This window comes from Ambystoma mexicanum, chromosome 9, assembly GCF_040938575.1.
Source record: "Ambystoma mexicanum isolate Mex_15411 chromosome 9, UKY_AmexF1_1, whole genome shotgun sequence".
NCBI lineage: Eukaryota > Metazoa > Chordata > Amphibia > Caudata > Ambystomatidae > Ambystoma > Ambystoma mexicanum.
The window spans coordinates 783832834-783852324 of record NC_090931.1 but is presented as its reverse complement, the minus strand read 5'-3'; the positions used below and the strand labels follow the sequence as shown (position 1 = coordinate 783852324).

At 44.7% G+C, this 19491-nt stretch overlaps 1 protein-coding gene across 3 annotated transcripts in view; it reads left to right on the top strand.

Moving 5' to 3' along the window:
• Positions 1-19491, top strand: part of GTF3C3 (general transcription factor IIIC subunit 3) — a 598047-nt gene that overhangs the window by 243664 nt on the left and 334892 nt on the right. For all 3 annotated transcript variants that reach the window (XM_069615720.1, XM_069615721.1, XM_069615722.1), the window contains exon 7: positions 17279-17426. In XM_069615720.1, the coding sequence (XP_069471821.1) occupies positions 17279-17426 (148 nt within the window). The remainder of the gene's footprint in view (positions 1-17278; positions 17427-19491) is intronic.

The window sequence follows — 19491 nt, the reverse complement described above, 5'->3', positions numbered from 1 at the left end:
GGTTAAACTTGCTGCTTTCTCCTTTTCTTACAAGTGCGGCATAAGAAGATGTGGCGTGCTGATGAATAATACCTCCGGCGGTAAAATCAGGTAAGCATATGGCGGTTAAAGAGATTGTCTCTGTCTGTTCTCTCTGCTCACCTTGTTGTTCCCTTGTCCCCCTTAGGTGCCGGAATTCGGCGATGTAAAGATGGAGACAGCGCCGGATCGAAGAGATGCTGCGTGGAACGGTGAGTATGGCGCGGTGCTGCTGCTGGCGATGCGACGCGTTTAAAACAGTCTTTCCTCTGGTTTGAAGATGCGATGAATCCGGGATCAGGTAAGAAATCAGGTAATACTCATGTTCTAACCTTTGCTTCTTTCCTTCTTTCTAGATGCTCCAGGTTCGAGGCGGGCATGGCAGAAGGCTGGATGCTGCTGCTGGCACAGTGAACGTTACGCTGCTGGATGCAGAATAACGCGAAGCGTGTGCTGCTCTTCGAGCGTGGTTTAAATAGCCTCCAAAGTAGTCCCAGGTAGGTATTCCTCCCCGACCACACCGAGTAACAAAATTGTCCCTAAGGTAAAGTAGTCCCTTCCAGGCCTCACATGGGCTTGGATCTTCTTGCAGCATGGTCTGCATCAGGTAAGTGTGCACCTATGAGCCTGGCGCCAATGGCGCCAGGACTGATGTCCCATATGAGCCTGGCGCCATAGGCGCCAGGACTGAACCCAGACAGCCCCTAGCAGGGGTTGCTGGGTTTTCTCAAGGTAACATGATGCCTGCTCCCGGGGCTGATGGACGTGGTCTGGATGCCCGGGGGTATGCATCATGACACCAATACACCAACTCTAAATTAGTGGCACTTGTTTGGAAAAATCTCTTCGGGCTGCCAGGCTGTACCCAGATATAGAAGATTAAAACAGAGCTGAACCTCACCTTGCTCTACCCATGTGTGAGGTTAGGGATGTTCAGAACATATTGTAAAGTCATATTTGCCCAGTAACATTCTTTGTATGCAGTGCTACAGCCGTCTGTATACTCAAAATAGAATGGAGCCACAGAAATGGTACGAACATTTATAATGGAATGTGACATTTGTATGAGGAAAATGGGCTTAAACTATGCCGTTCATAGAAATCCTAATTTATTATAACAGCAGTTTAAATGTATTTTCCTTACATGGGATTGGTGCAATAATGTGTATCATTTTATGAAATTAGCAAGTTCAATGTATTATGTAATGTTGCTACCAGATTATCGAGAAATTCAGCCATACATAATGAAATTCCCTGGTAGAGGTGTAGCTAGATTTTATGACATTTTGTTTTCATTTGCTTCTAACCAATGAATTTGTAGGTATTCAAATGAAACTTCTGAAATCTAATTATACTTGTCGATTTTGTGAAGGAAACAAAGTTGTTGAAACATTAGATATTTATACCTTGAAGGGATTGCTTTGAGTGAGATGCGTAGAATGGTTTTTAGACATTTTGTATGATATGTTCTTAATACTTATTAATTGTGGTCTAGACTATGAAATGGACATCAAATTGTAATTCTAAATGCTATTGCAGTTTTTTGGAATAGAATCATGAAATTCATTTCAAGAATGTCATAGATTGTTAAAAAAAGATGTATTATTGGAATGGATTGTGTCCTCTGATGTATTCCTCATCTTTTGATATATCCATATCCAGCTTCGGCTGCTTTGGAAATTTTTTCCAGCAGGGGGCACCGTGCGTCGATGCCTGTCGACTCAATGTCCCTCGAGAGCCACTGTCTCGATGTCGACGTCATCACTGGTGCATATAGTGCACACAGTGACCGTTGGCTTCAGTTCCATTTTTCCACGAGAGCTATTGCTTCTGAAGAGTGGCGCACTTCGGTTCCCTTGTGAAACCTGTTGTTATTTTGTGAAAAAATATGGCATCTTCGTCAGCATCATCGACTGCCAAATCGGGGTTTAAGAAATGCCATGACTGTGGGACGAAGATGTCCCTTACGTAACCCATTGGGTGTGTCTGTGGTGTTTGGGGTCCGATCATAAGACATCGGAGTGTGGATGCTGCCTTTCGATGACAGAGAAAGCCCTGAAAGAACATAAAGGGAAAAAAGCGATCCTCCCATGAGTCGAGGAGCGACTCTCCTCATCGGAAGAAAGCTTAAGACGATCTCGATCTAGAAGTGGGTCGTACCACCCGTCTTCACGACGTACGAAGAAAAGGCGTCACATGTCTCCATCTGTATCATCGAGTTCCTCCCCTGAATGGGTTACTTGCCCGCCAAAATTGGCCTCACCGGCTGAATGGGAGAGATTCTGTCAGAAAATGCTTCAAGTCTTCGAGAATGCAGCCTCAACCCCCTCGAAGAAGAAGAGTAAGAGCCATGCCCAAGTCGAGGGAAAACCCAACAAAGAAAGGACAAACCCATGCGCCCTCGAGCCCGGGTGTCTAGGAGAAAACTCCTCGAACATCTGAAGGTTCGAGTCGAGATTATCCTTTGAAAGAAAAAACGTCAACATCATGGACGCTGAAGGAGTCAACGGCCTTGTCAAGCAAATCTTCGACACCACAATTGTCGAACCCCACGACGCAGTCATCGACGCAAGTGACAAAATCATCGAAGGTGGTTGAAAAAACTAGGGATTCTTTTCTTCCACTAATAAGAAAGGATGTTGTTTAAGTCACTTTATTCTACATATGAGGAGCATTAGACTTCATCTGATGAGGCAAGACCCTTTGGGTTGCAATATGAGACACAAAGTGTTCCATAAGCTCTGATATCAGAAGAGTCCAGGATGAAGGATCTATATGAGACTCTGCAAACTGCAAGTGGGTTAGACACTTCTCCCGCAATTGAATTTGGATGACCAGATCCCTCAGACCATGCTGATGGGTCATGTAGACAATTAATGTCTAGAGTAATTGAATATCTAGGATGGAGTTGACCTGCACAACATTTTGAGCATGATGATCTAATGGATATTTTAGTCAAGGGACCCCAGGAAGACCTTATTCTTCCCTTCCATGTAGCCTTACAAAGGCGGGTCAATGCCAACTGGGAGACGCCAGAATTAATTCCTGCGGTAAATAAAAAACTGACAAGCAAATATAGGACTTCAAGCAGTGACTCCTTTTATCTAAGCAAGCATCCCCCTCCAGAAAGTCTGGTGGTACAGGCCACCACAAAACAGACTGCCTACCTGACGATTCCCACAGACAAAGATGACAAACGCAATGAGGCCATGGCAAAAAGTCTTCTCTGCTGGCACTATGGCCTTTAAATTGGCAAATGCCACATGTGCACTGGCAATGTTTACATTTACCCTATGGAAATGCATAGCAATAGTGGCTGAACATATCCCCGATTTGCGTGGTTAAGAAAGTCTGAGTTTGCTCTGGACGTACAATCAAGACTTCTTAACATCCCATTTGACGGCACACACTTATTTGGCAGCAAGGCTGGCGAGATACTGGAGAAGCTGCAGCTAAATCCCTTGCTGCTGCAATCAGACAACCACAAACTCGCCCCAGTGGAACAGCTTGGAGGGGCAGGTCCTTTCATTTTTATTCCTCAGCTGTAACGCTCACCTTCCATCCACAGGGATGCCACCCGACTGGACTGGAGCGCTTCTGGGTTGGATTCACCTCCCCCGGGAACTCGTGCTGCCGTGGGTTTATTCTGGAAGACAGGAGTTTAGTTTGAGCCACAATCACCTCCTTTTGAGGCCCGCCTCCCAAGTGTTGCCCTTGCGTCTCCCTTAGAGCATTCCTCACATTGTATGTCAATAAGGAGCGCTCTCCATCCTGCTGTTCTGTGCAGGGGCGTGTCGTGGCTGGGCACCTTTCGGCCAAGTTACTTCACTGGCGTGGGCCCGAGAGTCCAGGCCGGCTGAAGTCTTTAGTTCTAAAATAATTTGTGTCCGCAATAGTTGTTGCCCTGTTAACCTTCTCCTTCTCTCGTAGATGCAGAAGGGGTGATGCAGACGTCGAGCTGATGGAGAGCGCGGTGCTCGAGAAGGTAAGAGAATGCGCGAAGCGCAGCGCTATGAGCATCCTTTGAATAAGGCTAAACTGTACTATTCTTCCTTGCAGGTCACCGAGACGTTCCTGGAAGAAATGTGGCCAGATGGAAGCACAGAGTAATGTGGAAGATGTCCGGACCGTTGTTGAATACCAGGAGAGCTTCGGTAGGTAAGCAGATTCTGAAGGCGATGGAATCGGAAAACGAACGCTTACTAATTGTCCTCTTCTTGTCTCTCCTCTCTAGGATTTTATTTATTTTATTTATTTGCATTTATAAAGCGCACAGAACTGCCCTGGGGCATCGTGGCGCTGTTACAGCAGACTTAGTCATGAACACAAGCATAGGAATGTGTTTACAGATGTAACCGAGTTACATAGTACATTTCACATTGGTAATAAACATTGAGCTTAAAGGTTATGCTATGCTGTGGATACAATGCAAGCATGAGAGTGAATGTGGCAGACTTTAGCGGAATAGGAGGGTTTTGAGGTTTTTACGGAAGGTATGGTATGATTTTTCGTTCCTTAGTGAGGTAGGTAGGGAGTTCCAGTTTTTTGGTGCGAGGTGTTGGAAGCTGGTTCCTCCCGCCCTGGATCTTTGAAACGTGGGGACATCAATCATGTTGGTGCGGTGAGCTCTGGTGGGTCTGATGGAGGCTTTCGGTGTGATTCTTTCTGCGAGATAGGGTGGGGCATCCAGGGATAGGCATCTGTGTGTGATGGTCATGGCTTTGAACAGTATGCGTTCCTTCACAGGTAGCCAGTGGGCATCTCTCCTTGCTTGCGAGATGTGTTCTCTTTTTGGAATGGACAGTGCTGCCCGGAGCGCATTGTTTTGCGTGATTTGGAGTTTTTTTAGGTTGTGGGCGGAGGTGCCTAGGAACAGTGCATTGCAGTAGTCTAGTTTTGTACCTATAGTGGCTCTGGCGATGGACAGGCAGTTTTTGGCGGAGAGAAACGGCTTGACAGCATTTATCATCTTGGTGGTAAGTGCTGAGGAAGAGGCAATGGCGTTGACTTGGCGAGACATAGATAGTGAGGCATCTAGGTGAACGCCTAAGGTTTTAACAGACTTGGAGACTGAGATGGTGGAGTTGTCAATGTTGAAGGATTTGTATTGGGGGGGGAGTTTGTTGAGAATTTCATTGGTCCCTACTATGAGGATTTCGGTTTTGTCCCCGTTTAGGCAGAGGCCGTTGGCCGCCATCCAGGTTTGGATGGCTGTGTAGATTTTGGTTAATGCAGTAGCATCTTCTTCGTAGGTCCCAGTTAGAGGGAGTAGTACCTGCGTATCGTCTGCGTAGTTGGTGTACGCTATGTTACGACAGTCGAGGTCCTTGAAGAGAGGAAGGGTGAATATATTGTAGAGAGTGGGGGCGGTGCAGGAGCCTTGTGGGACGCCGCAGTGGATGGTGGTAGGGGTTGCCGAGGCAGTGTCTGAGAAGACTTTCATGAGTCTGCCATTTAGGAATGAGGCAACCCATGCAATGGCTTCCGGGGAGAAGTGTGCTTCATTTTTTAGGTGCATGCCTAGGATATCGTGGTTGACAAGGTCAAAGGCGGCAGATAGATCCAGTAGGAGAAGGAGTGCCGGTTTGCCTTTATCCATAGTGTCTGCAAGCTGTATTTTCAGATCAAGTAGGGCTGACTCTGTTCCGTGACCTGGTCGGAAGCCTGACTGTCTTTTTCCTAGGATATGGTTGGTTTCGAGATAATCCTGGATTTGTGTGTAGGCCATTTTATCCAGAATCTTGAGCAGGAAAGGCACAGTGGTGATGGGCCTGTAGTTGGTAGCTACTTCAGGGTCGAGGGTGGTTTTTTTTAGAAGCGGGCGCACCCAGGCTTCTTTTAGACTGTCAGGGACAGTGTTGGCTTTGAAAGAGGCATTGATGAATGATTTAAGGAAAGGGGCGAGTGTTTCAGTGCAGTCTTTGATCAGGCTGGCGGGGCAGGGGTCTCCTTTACAATTGGATGGTTTGATCTTGTTCATTATCTCAATAACTTCGTGTTCTGTGACTTCCCTGAATTTGAACGGGGTAGTGGGGGCTTTGGTGGATGTGGTTCCCGAGCTAGGGGTGGGCATGTGGCTCGTGGTGGTGTGAGATTTGAGGTGCAGTGATAGGTTTTTGTGGTGCTCCTTAATTTTTGTTTGTAGGAGTTCAATTTTATTTAACAAGGCAGATTGTATGGAATTGCACCAGATTTGGTCTTTAACAATGTCTTGTGATTTGGTGGCCGGTGTGGTGAGTTCGTTGAAAATGGCGAAGAGTTCTTTGGATTCGGAGCTTGCATTAGCAATTCTATCATTATAAGAGACTGATTTAGCTGTGATTATGGCTTTTTTGTATTGGGCAGTGATTTTTTTGTAGGAGGATAGGGTGGCTGGGGAAGGCGATTTCTGCCAGGAGTTTAGAGCTTTTCTTTTCTGTGAGCGGAGTTCTTTGAGTTCAGTGGAGAACCAGGTGTTTGAGTGTTTGATAGCTTTGGCTTTTTTGGTCTGCAAGGGGGCAATGGCGTCAATGGCGGTGCTTATGGTGCTCTTGTAGATATCTGCTAATTCTGACGGGTCAGATGACTTGAGGTCTGTGGAGAGGATGTGAAGGTGGGGAGTAATTTTATCTTTAGTGAGATTTTTTACACATCTTGCCAGTGCTGGGGGAATGGGGTTAGGTTTGTTTGTGTTAGATACAGCGGGAATAAAGAAGTGAATGAGGTGGTGATCTGACCAAGGAGTCGGGGTGATGGAGCTAATGTCGACGTGACAGTTGTGGTCAGCTATCCAGTCCAGGATACGGCCTTTGTTGTGTGTGGGTGAGGTTATTTTTTGGTCGAAGCCTAGTTCTTTTAGGGCTAGTGCAAGAGATTTAGCAGGCTTGTCCTTTTTGTCCGGATGTTGCTTGCGGAAGAAGACAAGCTCCAGGGAAGACTCCGGAGTGATTGAGGAGCTGGATGCTGAACAGGTAAGGAGGAATAATGGTGGTGGTGTTCTCCCTGTAGATGCAAGCCAAGGATGCTGCGAGCAGGTCTTGGTGAACGTCACGCTGCAAGGGCAGAACAACGCGAAGCACGTGCCCCAGCTCGGGCGTGGCTTAAATAGCCAGCAGGTATCCCAGGTGCCTCCAGGGCAGACCACGCCTTAGATGCTAGACTGCATGATGCAGTTCCACGCCGAACCTTGTGGGGGCAGCCATGTTGGTCCATTCCCCAATGGAAACTCCACCTGCCACATGAGCCCGGCGCCAAAGGCGCCAGGACTGCCTCCAGGATGGCCGAGGGGGACATGATTGGGCCCTTGGGGCCTTGCAGGCACACTGTGGCGAGGTCCAGAGACCCTGAATTCCCAGGCCAGGGGCTATGGTTGTGACACAGCTGGAAGAGCGAGAGGACTGGCAAGTCAGAGGTCAGAGAAGATTCCCCCATGGTGGACGGGGGAGAGGTGCTAAGACTGCCCGGTCAACGGCTGCTTAACCCTCATCCACTGCATCAGCCACCTCAAAACCTCTCTGAGGCCTTAACCCACAAGACCCTGGTCGGAGGCAGACTCTCAAAGCATCTGCAAGAATGGTGGGGTATTACTTCAGATGCATGGGCAATGAAACAGTGCCCGGGAGTTACTGCCTTCCCTTTCTAAAAAGGCCTCAGGATCATCCACCGGGGAGCAACTCTTTCAAAACTCCAGATCCGCTCCTTCTGCAGGAAATTCAGACCCTGCTGGAGAAAGGTGCTATAGAACCGGTAACTGTAGTGGAGAAGAACATGGGTTGCTACTTCCTAATCCCCAAGAAGGACGGATTGATTGAGACCCATCTTGGATTTAAGACACCTGAACACATTCGTCAGGAAGGACAAGGTCAAGATGGTTACCCTTTTCTCAGATCCTTCAGGCCTTCCGGCTCCAGGATTGGATGGTCTAATTCGACCTTCAGGATGCTTACTTTCATGTGCCTATCCATCACAAGCACAGGAAGTACCTGAGGCTCGCCGTTGGCGGTTCTCATGATCAATTTCGAGTTCTGCCATTCAGGCTGACCTCCATCCAAGGGTTTTCACCAAGCTGATAGCGGTGGTAGCAGCAAGTCTCGGGAGAGGGGGGATTCTTGTCTACCCCTACTTGGACGATTGGCTTATCAGGGCACATTCTGCCGAACAAGCCCTGGAACATCTCAGAATCACCTACATATCAATCTTCTGGTGCTGAGGTCAATCAGACTAGTGCTGAAGGCCTTTCTGCGCTCTTGTCCTGATAATGACGGAGAACATAGTGGCCATATACTACCTCAACAAGAGAGGAGGCAGAGTGTCACTCCCAATGTGCAGAGAAGCAATGCAGCTCTGGTTCTGGGTAATTCAAGAAGGAGTCTCCCTATTGGCAGTTCACCTAGCCAGAGGGGAGACCGCGGCAGCAGACGCTTTGAGCAGGCAGAGCACAGTCTCCCACTAGTGGGAACTAGCTCAGGATGTCCTTCAAGAGATATTCACCCTTTGGGGAACCCCTCAAGTGGATCTGTTCGCGACCAGTGTCAACCGGAAGTGCGCACTGAAGTTCTCCAGGGAATTTCCCCCAAGAGGAGCTCTAGGGGATGCGTTCATAGTGGACTGGGAGTTTCCACTCCTATACACGTTTCCTCCAGTCCCCATCATTCCTCATGTGATCAGGAGGTTGAGAATGTTTGGTAAATCCATGATCCTAATTGCTCTGGATTGGGCCAGGAGGACGTGGTAACTGGAAATTCTGGATATATCCATCTGCCCTCCAATACGTCTTCCGCAAAGAGAGGATCTTCTCACGTGTGAGAAAGGTCGGGTTCTCCATCCAGAGGTCAAGACACTCAACCTTCACGCATGGTGTCTGAGAGGTCAAGATATGAGCCGTGGGACCTCCCGGATGACTTAATGGAGATTTTGCTTTCAGACAGAAGGCCATCAACAAAGTCCTTGTACCGCTGCCGTTGGAACAAGTTCTGCAGCTTGTGCAGGGACAAGAATGTGCACCCTTTTATATGCAGTACACCTATGGTTTTATCTTTCTTGTTACACCTGGCTGATCTGGGGCTTCAGATTGGCAGAATTGAATGGTCTCTGGCAGCGCTGTCTATGTTTAACTGCTCCTCTAAAGAGGTATCTTTCTTCAAAATGCCACTAGTGATACAATTTCTGAAAGGATTGACAAATGTGTTCCCTCTTATCCCCTTTCAAGTTCCAGTTTGGGATCTCAACTTAGTTTTGAAATTTCACATGTGTACTTCTTTCAAACCTATTAATTCCTGTCCTTTAAGGTTGTTAACCCTCAAAACCATTATTTTGGTTGCTCGTACATCAGTCCGTAGGGTGAGTGAACTTCAAGCCTTGTCTTGCAAGCCTCCTTACACAATTTTCTTCAAGGATGGTCCTTAAGGTTAAAACCACATTTTTACCAGAAATTGTCTGATTTTCATTTAGCTCAGAAAATTATACTATTGTCTTTTTATCCTCCACCTCATCCTGGGAAGGAAAAGGAGAGATAACACAGGTTTGCTTACCCGTGGATACGTTCTTTCAATTGGATGTTCCTCCCACGTATTCCTCATCTCCCCTCCCATCCTACCCTGCAGTAGAATTTCCTTGTGATTGCAGTTTAAGTTCTTTGAGGGTGAAACACTGTCTTACATAAGGTACACTCAAAAAGAGTGTTCAAAGTATGCATAAAAAAGGAACTTAAGCCAACGGTCGCTGCGCATGCTATATGCACCAGTGATGATGTTGACATCGAGACGGAGGCCCTCCAGGGACATCGAGTCGTCAGTCCAAAGTAGCTGAAGCTGAATATGGATATATCAAAAGAGGAAGAATACGTGGGAGGAACATCCGATCGAAAGATCATTACCACGGTTAAGTAATTTGTTCTTCTACAGTATAAGAAATAGGTGTAAGTTTATATTTGTATAAACCAAGTCACTAGATGCATTAAAAAAAAAAAAGTAATTGCCGCTTTGGTTTTTCTATCGTATTGAATGACAATTCTGAGGGATATGAGCATTGCCTCCATGAAGATATTATGCTAAAAAGTAGAAGTGTTCTTTTTTAATATATGCTAGGGAAAGCGGCACCAAATAGACTCCTTACCACAAACGGCTTTACCCCAACCCCTTGTATTAAGCAGAAAGCAGCCCATAGCTGTTAGGAAGATTCTCCTCTGTCTCTGTGTTCAATGTGTGAAAGAGGCCAGTCCACTACTAGGCAGCAGGGTTATTCTCCATTCCACCAGACTCTCTTGGTGGTAAACATGGTGGAGATGCTTAAACAGCCCTTTCAGAGGGGAGCAAGGTATTTAAAAGGCACACTAAACACGTTGTAACCTAAAACAAGGGGATTTCCTCACGCTGTTGTACTAAAAATACATCTTTATCTGTGTGCTTTGAAAGGGAAAGGAAATACAGAATTACAAGTGAGTAACTTTTTAAAATGTTAGTTGAAGTCTGAAAGTGGGACCCTGCCACGTTGGGGTCAGTGGGAGAGTTCAGGATCAATTACTGCCTCTGTGCACGGGTTAAAGGGAATACACCACTTACTGAGGAGCCAATGAAGATGAAAAGGGAAAAGGCACACACTTGCAGATATAGGACAGCAAATGTAGAAGCTGCATGGAAGGTGAAAGTTCATTACTGGCATAGATACTCTCCGTTTGAGCAAAGTATTCCGGGGATGAAAAGGAAGGTTCCTCTTAATAAAGGTGTTAATGATATTGTTAAGTTTCATCTCTGATGGCTTAGAAATATCATTATGACGTATTATAGAAGTAACTGTGGCTCAGCAGTCAGACGTAGCAGGGCGAGGGGTGGTCCGAAAGGAGAGTTTGTCAGTGTGCATGCGCACAACACAGCAAGGACCACTTAGCATATACTGAAAATATATTGCCCAGTAAAGCATCAATGCACATCTACATTAACAAGCACCTTAAGAATAGAAAACACGCATTTAAAAACAGTCCCTAAAAATCCCAACAACAACCTACAAAACATATCGACACGAATTTGCATGTAGGTAAAATATTCACATACTTCTAGAAAATGTAAGAGTTTTAGAACGTTTTGTCCCTAGACGTGAATGGGACAAAGTCCATAGTAACCAGGATTCAAGAGGATCTGCAGAAGAGACAGCCTGCTGGCTGGCGGGCATGGAGCGCAACACAAGATGTGATCTAGACACTGGTTCAGAGACCAGAGTCCCTGAGAGGTTTGAAAGTTGCAGAGGCAGGGCTTTCAGTGGGCTGAGGGTAGCAGTGGCAGAGCCTGGGCTGCATCCAAAAATTGTCCACAAGCCGCGGCTCTGGCAGGGCTTCCAACCTCATTTCCTAAACACTAGGATTTTCCCCATACTAGCATTTAATTACAAGATGAGTGACACTACTGCTTTTACTACCTGCCATGTTTAAAATATAACAGAGAATCAATGGTGCTACTTTTTTCAAGTTATCATTTTGAAGTCTTGTCATTCGACTGGTGTAATAAAATGTATTAATATGCAACTGTCTTGGATGATTGCCTTTAAAAGAACAAGGAATGGAACCTGAATTTACCTATTTTTATTTGATTTCCTTTTTTAAAAAGTTTTTATTTTTGTCTTGCCATTAGCTGTTTAGCGACTATTTTATTTAAATAGGCTACACGTTTTTTTGATGGTTTCTTGGTTGCTTGTAGTTCCTAGTTCACGGCATACTCATACACTTCTTAAGCCTCGCCCCCAATATTGTTTGCAACGCGTTAGAGCCCCCTCCTCCCAGCTTTGATTTCTTACCCCACGTAAAGCGTTTTCCAGAGGGGGCCCTCAAGATCAGAAGCAAACAGATTTGCTATGGCTGGGAAGGTCTGCATGTGCAGACCCTAGGTCCTTAAGCTGGCAACCATCGATAGATTAATTGCCCAAAGACCCTAGGGATGTGGAAAAGACTGCCGAACATAGAAGAAATGTTCTATAGTGCAATGGTGCATGGTTGAGTTTAACCCTCGGGTGTTATCCTGGATGCAGTTCCCGTTCCTGATCCAAGAACTTCACACAAAGCCCCTTAGCAAAGAAGCATGGCTCCAGTGATGCAGGTGTGGACAGCAGGCTCGCTCAAAGCCACCCTCAGTGGTGGATAACAAGCCATGAGCAGAAGCGTTACCAGAATACTGGTTCTTCTGAATAGGCCAGTAATTCTCTGTTCCAGTTCATAACTGTGTAAATGCACACAGGAGCTTAGCACAACAAAGGACAACTGCAGAGGTCCAGCTGAAGAAGCCCCATGATGCGGCATGTAGAGTTGAATCCAGTGAATTGCTATTTGGCTCCCAGGTCAGGGTGCAGGATCACTCACTTGTGACCTAGTTGATAAAAATTGTCTAGGAGTTCAACGGAAGTGCACAAAAGACTGCTGGGCCGGAGGATCCAATTGCTCTTGCCAGATCAGAGGGCGGTAGAGCGTGAAACATGGAAACATGATACAGCTACACAGAAAGAAGCAAACCAATGCTCTCAGTAAGATTTGGTGCTAGCAGCACAGACATCCAGCAAGTACCTTCAGCACAGGATCTTCAGCCACTGGGACTTAATATCTGGTATGTTCTGAGGATTAACTCTGGATCCCCACAGACATATAAACCAGATATAATATACACTCACACACACACACCCATATGTTTGGAGACCTTGATTCATTCTGAACTGGATGCCATAGACCCGAATGAGACTTTGTGGGCTATGGAGAGCACCCACATGGGCAAAAGCGGCCAAACTTCCATACACTGAAAAACACAAAGCAAAGCCACAAGCAAACTGTCTAGGTGATAGGACTTAAAAGGTCCTTGATAGTTACTTTTTCAAGGGGCACATGACTGCCAATGTTGTGAGAAGGCTTACAACATTGTGCAGTCCAATAAAAGGTATAAAGCTGCCACTGGTCTGTGACTCTCAAATGCTTTTTGGGGCTTGCTCTGGAACATAATGGGGCATTTGTTTAGTTTCTCTCACTTGGCAGATGTACGGGCAACATAGGGCATCACACAAAAATCCAGTTGCAATTTTCTGGGACATATCAGTAGAGTTCTCTCTGTCAGCAAAAATCAGTTAGGATGCCAAAAATCCGGCAAGGAGTCCAGGGCACTGTCAGCAGTAGACAACCGGGTACCAAACCAGGCTTCCACACCTAACAAAGGAAGTCTTTAAAGTAACAAGTGTTCCTAGGTGAGAGCCAAAAGGGATCTTATGCTCGGATACATTGCAGTTGCCCGGGAGCCACCAATGCAATTTCAGTAGCCAAGTGGTGCAGACAGTGGCCCATTGATACAGGTCATGAAAACCTGGTGTTCCGCAGAGTCAAAGGAATCTTACAAGAAGATTTTGTCTGATGTTCCCGGCCTAATTATGTCAGGTCATGCAGTGGAAGAAGCAGGAACAGCATTCTTTACGTTTTATAACACCACTAGCCATGTCAGGACAAGGGGCGGGAGTGCTGCGGATGGTTTCCATTGATCTTCAAGATTGCTAGATACGGCAGATCCCAGCAGTGCTTTGACTTCTTGTGATCTTGGTCAGTTTGCTGCACAGAGCTTCCACGTGTTGTCCTTTAATTAAGGTTGCTTATCAGTGCTGCACACTTATCCCCAGTGATTGACAAAGGATTAGGTACATAGTCTTCTACTTAAAATGAATATTGACAGCTGGATGCATAAATCATACATTCTTTCAAACATTTGGCAGCCACCCAATCATTGGGGATCACCACATTGAAACGTTTCTGGGATTGCTCCTGAGCAAACGCTCAAGATGTGGATTTGGTTCTCAATCCAGACATCTCATTCAAATACTTGCCACATGTTGTCTTGACTGCTATGGCCTCGGGCTTCTTGGCCGAAAGTAGGCAATTCCTGGCTACATCTGTTTCCTTTCTAAGAAAGGAAGACAGTTTTAGATGTGGGGCTCCTTCAGGATTGCTCATGCAAGAGTGCCATCTTGGGGCTCTCTACCAGAAAAGTTCTGTGAACCATTCAGAACAATCAAAATGACCAGGAAACGGAAGCATACATCGGGAGTTTATACCCAACAGTAACATGCTTTGATTAGGGGACAATTAAAGCAAATGTCCCATACAGAAATATAGTTTTGTTCCCTTACCTGTTCTGAAGTCTGGTAATAAATAATTGATGGCTTTTAATATATGATCATCAATGGGTTTGTTTCTCGTACTGGGAGAGATGAGTGCCTCATTTTAAGCAAATGCATAAATAATACATTCAATCTCTTTGCTGCCAAACAACTCTTTCATGAAAATCTTTTAGTGGGATTTGGGCTTTTTTACCTCTGATGTGAGGCTTTTAAAAACGTATCGAGTGAAAATCTTGCCACAAAGCATTATTTACTCAACTTTGCACCCTGATTTCAGTAAAGACATTTGTCCCAAATATTCTAGGGCTGAAGTAGAATAGTAAATAACACCAGTCCTAGAATATGTGGTGAAAGCTTTTTAGTAGTTGGGCGGGGAGGGGTGTGGGGCGGGGGGAATACAAATGGCCTCCTTGGTGACATTTCCAAGTACATAAATGAAGTGATTCTCAGAAATCCTCTAGTTTACTCTTGAATTATTTACAGAGTTCATTAATGAAATGATATATTTTCCAATGTTCTGCCCCATTATAACTCTGATTGCAGAGAATGCATGAAACACTTTCTTCACAAAAAGAGCTATGAGATGTTACATATAGTTAGAGCCTGGGTCTTTAAGTTTGTACCTCAAGAGCAAAATCCACTCTTTTTAATTGCACAACATATTTTAACGTATATGTATGTATGGGATGTATGAAGTGCAAATTTAGCAAGGAAGCAATAGAGTGTTGTAGTACAAACGGGATGCATTCAGTGGGTGTCAGAGTAGCCGGGATGGATAGGGAAAGAACAGGAATGGGGGAACTCCAAATGGATAGTAGTAGGTTTTAGTGGAGTGACTGGCTAGATACCGTCAATTGAAATGAGTTCTATTAGTAGTAGTTACCCTGAAAACTTGCTGTGGTTGGTGTCTCTAAGGAGCAAGATTTGGAGAGCTCTGACATCGTAGAAAATCTAAGTAATTAGTATCTTTTGACTGGAATATAAGAGAACAACTTAAAGAAGTATAGAACACTTCTGGAATGATGACAACAGCTTCTGTGGCTTTCCTTGTGAATTATCATTGCAAGAGACGTGCAAAGCTTCAATGGTTCATGCATTCACCAAGCTACTAGAAGATGTAGCTATCAGTACTGAAAGTCAATACAATACAAGATAATCTACTCAAGCATGTGAATCTGAGAGATCCAGTCTCGGGGAAAAAGCTTCCTCTTATTTTTTACCATACTCTTACAGCATTTTCATGATTTATAGATTTATATTATCTTATGTTGCTTTATACCGTGCACTGGTACCACCCAAGGGTAGTCTGCAGGTGCTCGTTTATATGTAATCCGATCTCCTGTTTGACAATTTTCTTGATTTTGGAATACACTTTCCCTGTTCTCAGATGGCTTCCTTAGGCAGAACTGAAGGTTCATCTACGCATGTTCAAAAAAATAAAAAGTGTTCGCACCGGTGGGGCCAGATTATCTAACGTTGGCAGCGGTGCTTAACATGTAGCAAATGCACTTAGCACCAGTTTTGCTATTTGTGTAATATGGAACGGGTTTTTCTCCAGTCCTTGCTGCATATAGATGTTTACAATAGAGTGAAATAGAGTTGCCCAATTTTTGTTCCAGCTTGCCGAGGACCAGAGCCATAAGTTTTTGCTCTACATTTATATTGGGGCCTCATTACAACTTTGCCCGTCTGGAAACAACGGTGGCGGTAAGCTTACTGCCACCGTTGCTTCCGAACTGGCAAAGTACAAATCTGCAGTCTGGTGCCGTTCCGACCGCCAGGTCTGTCATGGAAGCACCGGCACCGTTAGGGTATTAACAATTGCTGCTGCCTGATCTACTGGACCGCTGGGGCTGTAGTACCCCGGTTATTCCGGCAAGTCAGGAGGCGGTAGTTCATTACAGGCCCGGCGGCTACCTGCCGGTTTTTCCGGCACGGTTTCCGCTGGACCCGTAATGAGGGCCATTGAATCCTGTTACATATCGTTTTGAACCAAGGCAAGAAAAATGTACACACAGACTAACTTTTTTTGTTTTTGTTTATGCAATATGATAAAATACCATTGTTGCTCCATTTTTCCAAAGCATAGGATGGCACGTTGCTTGAAGAAAAAAAAAATACATTTCCTTTAATGCCACGCAGGAAGCACAGAACAGACATCAGACTTCTTCATTCTTGTTCCAGTGCAAGTATCTGTGTGTAATATGGATTGGGACGAAACCTGTTTGACCTATTATGTGTTACACTAGCAGCAAAAGTGATGCAAAGTGAATTTGCTCAATGTTTAGCCCCTTTGCTAATTTTATATAGTTCTGACTGTGGCCTTGGACAGCCCTCTCTATCTGCCAACTCGCGTCATCACTTCAACCATCTCAAAGGCTCCCGCAGCTGTAAGGTCGCACACTCGTTTTATACTTTTAGGCCATTCAGGGAGAGTCTTTTCATTAATTATTGTGTCACCATCTGGGCTTGTCTGCATCCCTAGTGCTGTTACCTGACTTCTAGTCGTTACTCTCTTGAGAGCTGCAGTTTTTTTCAGGAGGCAAATTGCCTGGAAGATCTGGAAGCAAACCTGCTTAACAGGCGTTCCTGACAGGGCTAGTTACTCAACATAGTTCAGTTGCAGGGCTACCTTGGGTTGTTAAAAAGCCATTATCCTTTGAAAACCGGAATTCAATGACCGCCAAATGAGTGTTTGAAGGTCAAGCACTTGTTCTTGGTCTTGAAGTCTTTTCGCCCCATGTGTTCATGCTGGCATACTCAGAAAATGTGTACTTGGAAAAAATAGTTACATTTCTGCCAGCTGACTGTGGGTCTGACTTTAGCACCGTAAGATTCTCCTAATTGCTATCCATGTAGGGCTAATCAAAAATTACCAGGCAGACCGATTACAGGCCGCAAATAATGCCTAAGGTTTTGTTGAAAAGTTATATTTTAGATGATATTAAAGAAGCAGTATTTTTCGGTGTTCATTTAATCTTCACTACAAATGTTTAAGGACATGTTTTTATTCAACACAGCCGCCATTTAATGCGGCCCCTTAGGGCATGTTCAATGTTTTCATTATTCAATTTTTATTTCAGGCATAAAGGAATGGTAATGTGCTTCATGTAACTCACGTCTTTCCCCCTTAATTTGTGTTTTTCCTTAGGAGTTATTATGAAGCCAGTGATGTCGACTCTGCTATCGGGGTCATAGAGGAAGCCATGGCCAAACATCAGAGCCTTGTTTCTGTGGAAGATGTTAACATAGCAGCTGAGCTATATATCGCAAATAAACAGTTTGACAAAGCAGTGGAGGTATGATAATGTCATTTGTAATAGGTGTTTTGTTTTAGGGACTTGTCGGTCAGGTGTGCACAAAGTGTATGTTAAACATAGATAATTACAATGAGCTCACAGACTGAAATGCATGTTCCAAACATCAGTAGCTAATATTCTGTTTCACATGTAATACTCTCAGTGGCTGAAGAGCAATGTTGCCAGGTGAAGTGATGTTTTGCAGTTCTCCGAAAGGTTCCACAATCCAGTACTCCAGAAACCTTCTGAGATTTGGGTTTTGTGAAGGATCATGTGAATCTAATTTTTATAATGTGGGCTTGTGCCTAGAGTTTTCAAAGCAACTAGTAGATTAACAGCAAGCTCATATTTGATCGTTTTGTCTTGTTTACGAGTTTCTGATTCTGGTGCGCAGTTCAGGAAGGATGGCAGCATGTACCAAGCAGATCCCCATCCCATCTCAGTCTTTAATAGCCAGGCCACCGACAAATCATATATATTTGTGACTTGAACCAAACTATAAGAAAATATGATGGGTACAAGTCCAGGCAAACTCATGACCGCGAGCAGAAATGACCCTGTGCATAACGAGTTGCCACAAAAAAGTTGCATATTGTGACATAGAGTACAGGCGTGGAAAGCCTATCATAGTTAATAAAACACATGTTGGCTATTAGCAGCCATAAGGAGGCTGGTAACACAAGCTTGCACTTACGATATAAGCCAGAATCTTCTTTTCGCTTCCTGCGCCACGACCACAGCTGCCATGGTTTTTCACATTCTGACAGTGCCTGGGACCCCTCGACCCGCAGTCCCCTACCATCTATCTCCACTTCCCACTGTTTTCTATGAGCCATTCCGTCTCCTTATTTTCTTCAACTAACTCCCACTCTGGCACCTCCCGGCGTACCTTTACGAGCCACCATGAAAACAGAAAAGGGTCAATGGCCCTCCTCTGTTTATCAGTCGGTCATTTCAGTTTGTAGTTTCTTTTGTTTATAGGCAGTTTGCCCACTTGAAGCCAATTTCCCATTTAATAAAACAAACAAAAAAGGAATATTACCACTAGTTTCCAATACGCATTATCCACATCATTTCAGGTCCTTGCCAATCCTCCTTAAACGGTTTAGCTGGAAATTCGCCCATGTTTTATTTTTTTTAAAACTGTCAAACTGTACGTACATATATGACTTAGCTCCCACTTCACAAAATCCATTCAGACTTTGCACAAACATTCAAGGTTGGGTCTATAATCTTTCTGAAAACTTTTCTCCACATTCGTCAATGGCAAAAAAGTTATAAACCATCTAAAAATGTTGAGACATCTCTCTAATTTTGCACGCTCTTCACAAAATCCCTTTGACGCCCAAGCATTTTATTTTTTGTAGTGCTCATGCAATTTCCAATACGCATCCTCTACATCATTTAAGGAAACTTGCACCACATAATTGATCATAATTAATATTCCAACGCTTCAAAACAGAACATTAGATAGGCCACTCTTCACTTGCATAAAAGTACTATAAAACTCCTTTTAAGAAACCTATTTTTTGCAACACATACTTATGTCTGTTGTTATCAGCAGGGCATGCCGGGGATGGAAATCATCATTCAATTGCCTATGCTATAAGGCTCCACCATGACCCCAGTCGAACCAAACAACTCCTATTATTCACTGCACCTACCCTGCATTCTAGGTCAGTGTCCACTATACCATAATAACGTAACCAATGGCCACTGCTCATGGCTTGCAACCATGGCAAGTCTCCAAATCCATGGAGCATAGGCATCAGCCATGCTGCATTCCCAAGTAAGCAAATCAGAGTACACATTTGCATTTGCCGAGGGGCAGGCCAACCACCCAGACACCAAATGTATATCACTAGTTTTTCTACTTACATTCTTACACTTGGAAAAATAAAACACAACACATATTTCCAAACACATGTCTGCATTTCCTTGCTAATGCTCATCGCACAAGTTTCTTGTAACTAGTCCACCAATTCAGGCTGAAACCACAAGCTAAATATGTTTCCCCATTCAAACCTACAGCTTCAGCCATGCCACAATAAGCAAATTACAGTAC